The 6,000-nt window shown below is 32.6% G+C and overlaps 1 protein-coding gene across 8 annotated transcripts in view; it reads right to left on the reverse strand.

The window, feature by feature from the left end:
* Positions 1 to 6,000, reverse strand: part of KDM6A (lysine demethylase 6A) — a 211,842-nt gene that overhangs the window by 33,740 nt on the left and 172,102 nt on the right. For all 8 annotated transcript variants that reach the window (XM_007456960.1, XM_007456957.1, XM_007456962.1 and 5 more), the window contains 3 exons: positions 3,265 to 3,394; positions 1,712 to 1,817; positions 726 to 931 (listed from right to left, as the gene is read on the reverse strand). In XM_007456960.1, the coding sequence (XP_007457022.1) occupies positions 726 to 931; positions 1,712 to 1,817; positions 3,265 to 3,394 (442 nt within the window). The remainder of the gene's footprint in view (positions 1 to 725; positions 932 to 1,711; positions 1,818 to 3,264; positions 3,395 to 6,000) is intronic.

The following is a 6,000-nucleotide window of genomic DNA, read 5'->3' on the forward strand; positions in this document are numbered from 1 at the left end:
CCTATGAGTCTTTTAATAATAATCCTGATTAGTTTTCAAAGTTTTATTCTTTTATTTTCTGTATATTTTGAAATAGTTTTTGCCTCTTCTAGAGTTCTCTCTTTCAAACCGAGATGGGTAATGCTTCCTGGGGGAGTTATATATCAGATAATACTAACCTGGTAGAGTTTAATGGGAAGGAATAAGACAAGGGACTCTGCAAGCATAAAGCAAACTTAAGATTTGGTTTATCATCTAATATCAGTGGTTCCCAATCAGGGATAATTTTGCCCTGCAGGGCACATCTGGCATGTCTGGACACATTTTTGATTGTCATAACTGGGATAGGGGTTAAGGGGTGTGCTATGGACATCTAGAAGTGAGAGGCCAGGGATGCTACTAAATATTCTACAATACACAGGACAGCTCCCCACAACAAAGAATTACCCAACCCAAAATGTGAATAACGCCAAGGTTAAGAAACCATTCTCTAAACAGAAATATCCCAGAAACGAGGGAGACATCTCACTAGAAAGTAACAATATTTATCAACCCATAGGTTTGCTTAGACTTAGTAGTAAGAGCAAACCGGATAGCACTTATAAAGTATGTTATAATAATAATAATAAACTATTTTATATAACATGAGATGTTTACAAAAGCAAAGTACCCTTTCAAAGTAAACTATAAAATAATAAAACAAATGATCTCCAAAATAAAATAATCTTCAGGAAATAAATACTTACCCTCAATGATTCCTGGAAAGAGGAGGCCTGGTACTGTGCATATTTAGCAATTGTAGTATGAGATCGATTACTTTCACAGTGCCAGATTTTCTTCGTTCCAGTGGGATCCCAGTTTTCATCTGCTGGCTGCAACAACTGTGTCCTTACTTCCACCATGTGTTCATTGTTAGCTTCTACCAAAGTTTTGGTAGAGAAAAGTCCCAGGTCTTCATAAATAAATAAATGTAGTTAATAAATAAAAATTATATTTGGAATAATATTTTTTTAACGTCTTTACTGGAGTATAACTGCTTTACAGTGTTACTTTCTGCTGTATAACAAAGTGAATCAGCTATATGCATACATATATCCCCATATCCCCTTCCTCTTGCGTCTTCCTCCCACCCTCATATATACACTACCAAATGTAAAATAGAGAGCTAGTGGAATAATATTTTTTTTTTTAAAGAAAAAAAGGAAACTGTTTCATGGTGTTCTATCCAATCCCCCTAAAAACTAACCAGGAACTCTGCACACCCTGAGCTTTGTGCCAGATTTGCACAACCATACGCTGAAGCCCTGGACCTAATCGTCATGCTGTCAACAGAGGGAGAATAGTCAAGGGGCCATGGGCTAAAGATTCACTTGTTTATTCAATCTCTGCAGGTGACAGGAACCACTTAGGGGGCTACAGTACTTATTAGTAATATCAAATTTTACCTGTATTTTATCTCAAAAATTTCTTCTATTAGTCAACCTAAATCATAATTATAATTATATAACTGGATGAAAATAAAAGCTAAATTAAAACAACACAAGTTAATTTAACCATTATCATCATATCTTCAAGTTATGGATTAAAGAAGTAATAAGTACTCTTTCTCTCTCACACACACATATGAAAATGTGAAAAACTACAAAAGAATAAAGTTTCTGCCAGTGCTTTAGAAGTTAAGAGACAGTAAAGGAAATATATACACTTTTCCTTTTTCTTATTTAAAGCTTACCCAACTTAAGAGCTCCAGCAAGGCCACGTATTACTGTAACAGGGTTGTTTGGATTTGTACAAAATTGGTGTAATGGAGGAAAGAAAGCATCACGTTTATTTTCCAACTGTAAAATTAAAACGTATTGTTAGATCTCCATAAAGCAGACCTTTTAGAAAATATTATGCCAAATTTATATTCATTATTTACTTCAATTTAAATAAATAATACATCCTATGTGTTGTTATTCCTAATTTTATGTTTTATAGCATTTTATCACTATGTCTTTTGATTCTAATTGTAATTAGTAACCACATACATTTCTCTTGTCCATTGTACCTTGAACAAAATATGTGGGAGAGATACAGAAGAAAGTCCTATCACATGCTACAATGTGGATGAATCTTGAAGATACTTTAAGTGAAAATCAACCAGTTACAAAAAGAAAAATTGTGTATAATTTCACTTATATGAGGTATCTAAAGTAGTCAAATTCATAGAAACAGAAAGTAAAGTGGTGGTTACCAGGGGCTGGGGAGACCAGGGAAGAGGGAGCTGCTTTATAATGTGTATAGAATTTCAGATTTGCCAGATGAAAATGTTCTGGAGAGCTGTTTTGAAACAATTAGAATATACTTAACACTATGGAACTGTACACTTAAAAATGGTGAAGATGATACATTTTATGTTATGTGGTTTTTCTCTTATCACAAAAGAGATGGGAAAAAAAAATCAGCATTTAAAATAATATTACCAAAATGAAAGCAGCCTGAAGAAGACAACCCGTAAAAGATAAAAAATAATTTTGCATTTTACCCCCCTCAGACTTCAGTATGAAAGTTTTATTACACGTGTAGCCCAGTGCTTCCCTTACATACTAAAGGATTAATATGATAAACAGTTGGCTCCTAGAGGGTGAAAATAGGGTCAAATCTCCAAAAACACTCAATAGTTTAAAATTTCTTCATTTGGGGTAGAAGTGGGAAGATGGAAGGAAATGGGGTAGGAGGACCTATTTCAGAGAAACATAAATAAGAGTTGCTTTGATTGAACTCTTATCAACTTCCTATACCACATGTCAAAATGCCCATTAAGTAAAACTAATCCCCAGTTTTAAATAATCTATTAAGCTTTTTAATGACATATTTATTATCACATTTTATGTTCTCGAACACTTTTTTTTGAAGGTAAATATCTTTTGTTTTGGTAGATGTATAAACAGAATGAATGTTAAGGTCCTTACAACTAGTAGAATGCAGATTTAAAACATAGCTTACTCAAAAAGAAGTTACACTTTTCGGTAGTTTTTGCCTAAATCTGCTCAAACTTGGGTGCAGTAAAAAGTATTTCTCACTACTGTAATGTAATCGCAGTTAATAGCTGAGAAGGCACGTTTTAAATGCTATTACAAAATCTTTTTGAATATAATTTTTTCCCCGAAACATTCAAGCTGCTGCCAATAATTCTAAAGTTTCCTAAAGGGCATCCATATTGATTTAAAGCAAGATTTTATGAAAGACAGGTAGGTGCAAACACTGGTTTGATTTACTTCTAGTCAGTCAATTCAGACTCACATAAATACTAGGTGTAGGTGGATTCAACTTGTCCTTTGGCAAGGGAGGGTATGGTGAAGATGGTGGTCTTGGAGGCGGACATTTATCCAATAAAATGCTACTGTTAGATAAGCCATTTTTACCTAGATTCCTTAAAAAAAGAAGAAGGGAGAATAAATCAGCTGTACATTTATTTAGAAAACAGAAAAAAAAAATCCTGAATTAAGTCCTAATTACATTACTGGGTAGTTGCACAAATCCATGAGATTTGGATCCACCAGGAAAAAACTGAGAACAATTATTCATTTTAGTAATTACTTAGCTTAATTCCTATATCTCCCACTGAAGAAAAGTAATAGAAAAGATACTACAACACACGAATTACTGATGACATTTCCTTATTTCACTGGTAATTTTCCAATATATTTTCTTTACCTGAAGAACAAACACAAACTCCAGTTTTCTCTCCACCAACTTCCACCATCAGATTCTTTCCATTAAATGTGAAAACAATAACTTGACCAAAAAAGGTCTAGGTAATAGTAAAAATAGAATATATCTCTCTTTCTATGTCTCACCTCAATAACTATAACTGGAATATCTTAGTGACAATTCTCAAACCTGAAAAGACCTTTTCCTTTCTTTTCTCAAATGTTGGAAAGAATTTTCTGTGTAACTCCTTGGCAAAATTCAGCAAGACTCCAACCTACTAAATTTTACAGCTAATTATACCAATTTTTAAAATGAGGCATATAGTTGCTATCCATTATCTGACACTCTATATATTTATTACTTACTAGTATTTGGTGTTTCTTTTTCTTTAATGAAGATATCATGTTTGTTAAATTACAGATTATTAAAATATGGTAGAATTATTCCCAAACTGCAATTCTTTTAGTGTAAGAAAGAAAAAGAAAGATATTTCCAATTTCCTAAAGTTTCTACCTAACTCAGAAAATCAGCAAGATATAATTTTGAGCTTTCAAATCATTCCAGAGTAACTAACCTACCTCACCCAATTATTACAAGTTCAAAACTAATCATTACATTAAACTATCAAATACTCTTAATATATTAAAATTTCAGATAAGAATTTGAAAACTGTAATTATGGTAGGGAGTTTAAAACTTAGTAATTTTATTTACTGAAGAAGGAACTAGCAAATTTGCATCATAAATAATAGAATAAAGGCTGAATCAAAATTAATTTTTCTTATTTTGCTATGTTTTTCTAGCAGTGGAATTTTGTAGCTTTTGTAGCACTAAAAAACCTTACAAATCAGCCTGTTTTGCTTGGCTCTAGTGAAAACTAAGGCTTGAAATTTCACTGTTACACACTTTTGAGATGCTACACTATAGCATCACGGGTGACCCTTTTTAAATTTTCTCAACTCAGGTAAAAACAAGAGTTCAAGACAAGTATCAAAGAATGAATTAAGTTTAAAATAACTTGTTTTTTTAAAAAGTATGTGAAAATAGTCATTAAAGTGAAATTTTAAGTTCAACTAACATTTAAGGTTAAAGGTTAAATAAACGAATATTCTACTCATTACCAGCTTTCAATACATCTCTCCACAAAGTAGGAGTGCCCTGTACATTTAAAGATAGACATGACATCTAACCTCTTAAATTTAGGTATAAAATTGGTATTAACTTATAAACTCCACACGGCAGTAGAAAATACTTGGCTGGGACTAGTAAGGGAACAATTCAATTATCATTAAACCAATGCCAAGATAAAACATTCACTTACAATTTCCACATAAATAATTAAGTTTTCATGCTGAATCGTGTATCTACCACTCTTCAACTTTAGAATTTAAACAAAATATGACTCCAAATACATAAAATTTGTTTGCCAGAGCAGGAGATGGATGTACTGTATAGTGCTAATTAATATTTTAAGGAATTGGGCCAAGTATTTTAAGGATATGGACCGAGTACTAAAACTGTACCATAAACGAGCATCTCATACTAGTTAAACGTGACACAAAAATTTAAGCTTCTACAACATTCTGGACATTGAGAAATGAGGCTAGAAAAAAGGGTTTGATTGATTAGCAGAATTCTGCTTCTGTCATTTCTACAATTCTGTAACAATTGAAAGAAAAAAGGCAAATGGGAAAGTAAATAAAACAAAGAAAGCTGTAGCTGCCTTTATTTTAAAATAGAAAAAAAAAGTGAGGCATGACTAAGGGAGCTGAAATTGACTCAACCATTGAATGTTGCAATTACAATTTTTAAACAAAAAGGAAGCCAAAGTATTGTAACCGCCTTCTGATGTATAGCACTGACCACAAAGATGAACCCAACAAAAAGTCAGATTAAAAATAACGAACACTTTAAAGACTAACCACATATGTGAAAATAAGAGGGTAGTTGAGAATGCACTATGCAATCAAACTGTATCTAGCAGTTTCTTACTGTATTTCAAACATTGCTTCCCTGCCTACTGAGGTCAAGTCTGGAACAAACAGGAACTTCCCTTAAGGAACTGACGTAGGTAGCTGTCTATATAGTGACTATAACCTTTTTCCACTGAAAATGCTAACACAAAGACAGAGATGTGGATAACAGGAACAGACTTTATCTTCTGACCACGTAAATGCACAACACTTTATAATACTTCAAGCCAAATAATGAACCTTTAATACAACAATCCAAAGTGGAGAAAGGCATTAAAGTTAAAGAAGCAGGTGCTGGAAAGAATTTAGACATTATCCCATTTTAAATCCTTTTCTCCCATCCTGAAACTCTT

The sequence above is a fragment of the Lipotes vexillifer genome, unplaced genomic scaffold (genome assembly GCF_000442215.2).
Source record: "Lipotes vexillifer unplaced genomic scaffold, Lipotes_vexillifer_v1.1 scaffold15, whole genome shotgun sequence".
Taxonomy (NCBI): domain Eukaryota; kingdom Metazoa; phylum Chordata; class Mammalia; order Artiodactyla; family Lipotidae; genus Lipotes; species Lipotes vexillifer.